We start from the raw sequence: 1,131 nt of genomic DNA on the forward strand, positions 1-1,131 counted from the left end.
TCATGGCGGAGTCCCACTGGTTATGTTTTGCAATCGTATTAAACTGGCGTTCATAATCTGCCCATGGAATCTTTTCATCAAAAATTGGCGGTTTTAAAGGATAAAAAGGTTTCTCGTTAATTTGAGAAGCAACTCCAGGAAATCTTGTATTATTTAATTGGCTTAAATGGGAATAACGAGGTTGAACGTGAGGCAAAGGCTCGGAAAAGCCAACCTCATTATTAACTGTTACTCTACCAATTGGGGATTCATCTATTCCCCTAATAAAAGGCGCAGACCTTGAGTCTCGTACATCCTGGAACTGTCCTGGATGTTGGACCTGTCGAACAGCGGGAACGGGAACAGAAGAGGGAACAGAAGAGGGAAGCGGAGTAACGACTCTGGAACCTCGTGGGGTGACAGCCGGTTCTCCTGAGCCGTTCACCTGATGAACAGCCTGAAGAGCTGCCACAGTCGTCCGGAACAGTTCGTGCAGACTAGTCTCGGATCGCTCTTGAGCTTCTCTATCAAGCCTGCGCTGCTCCAACTGAGAGGCAATTTCCCTTTCTCGTTGTTCTTGTTCTCTTTTTCGCTGCTCCAACTGAGAGGCAAGTTCTCTTTCTCGTTGTTCCTGTTCTCTTTTTCGCTGCTCCAACTGAGAGGCAAGTTCTCTTTTTCGTTGTTCCTGTTCTCTTTTTCGCTGCTCCAACTGATCAAGAAACAGCTGAAGAAGTTGCTGTTGTTGGCGCTCAGCGGCTTCTTGTTGTTGAGACATGATCTTCAGTAGATCAATTTGAGAGATTGTCGAAGGAATTGGACGAGGGTCCACTGAAGGTGATGGAATCGTTTCAGGGACCCGCGGATTCTCCATAACGAAAGGTTCTTCTCCGCCACTTTCCCTTCGACGTGAGCGCGTCAAACGACTGTTGCTCATAGTTTATTTCACGCACTGAATCGACTTAATTGAAAAGAAACTCAAGATCCCGCTTCTGACACCAATGTAACGTACTTTGACGTTACGGAAAATAAATATGGATCCGCAAGTTTAATTATCAAGTCAAAAGAAATCAAGAGCGTGAATAAAATGTTGTGAAAATGCTTTAATGCAAGATATGTGTTTCTCGTTTAAAGTCTGAAACAAGACTGTTTTTG

At 44.6% G+C, this 1,131-nt stretch overlaps 1 protein-coding gene across 1 annotated transcript; it reads right to left on the reverse strand.

Annotated features, from left to right (window-relative positions):
- On the reverse strand, nucleotides 1-913 carry LOC124295170 (forkhead box protein P2-like). Its single transcript, XM_046744059.1, has 2 exons — nucleotides 215-913; nucleotides 1-57 (listed from the first exon to the last, which is right to left on the reverse strand). Exons 1-2 carry the CDS (start codon nucleotides 911-913, stop codon nucleotides 1-3), a joined length of 756 nt encoding a protein of 251 aa, XP_046600015.1.
- Nucleotides 914-1,131: the final 218 nt, after the last annotated feature.

This window comes from Neodiprion lecontei, chromosome 6, assembly GCF_021901455.1.
Source record: "Neodiprion lecontei isolate iyNeoLeco1 chromosome 6, iyNeoLeco1.1, whole genome shotgun sequence".
Lineage (NCBI taxonomy): Eukaryota > Metazoa > Arthropoda > Insecta > Hymenoptera > Diprionidae > Neodiprion > Neodiprion lecontei.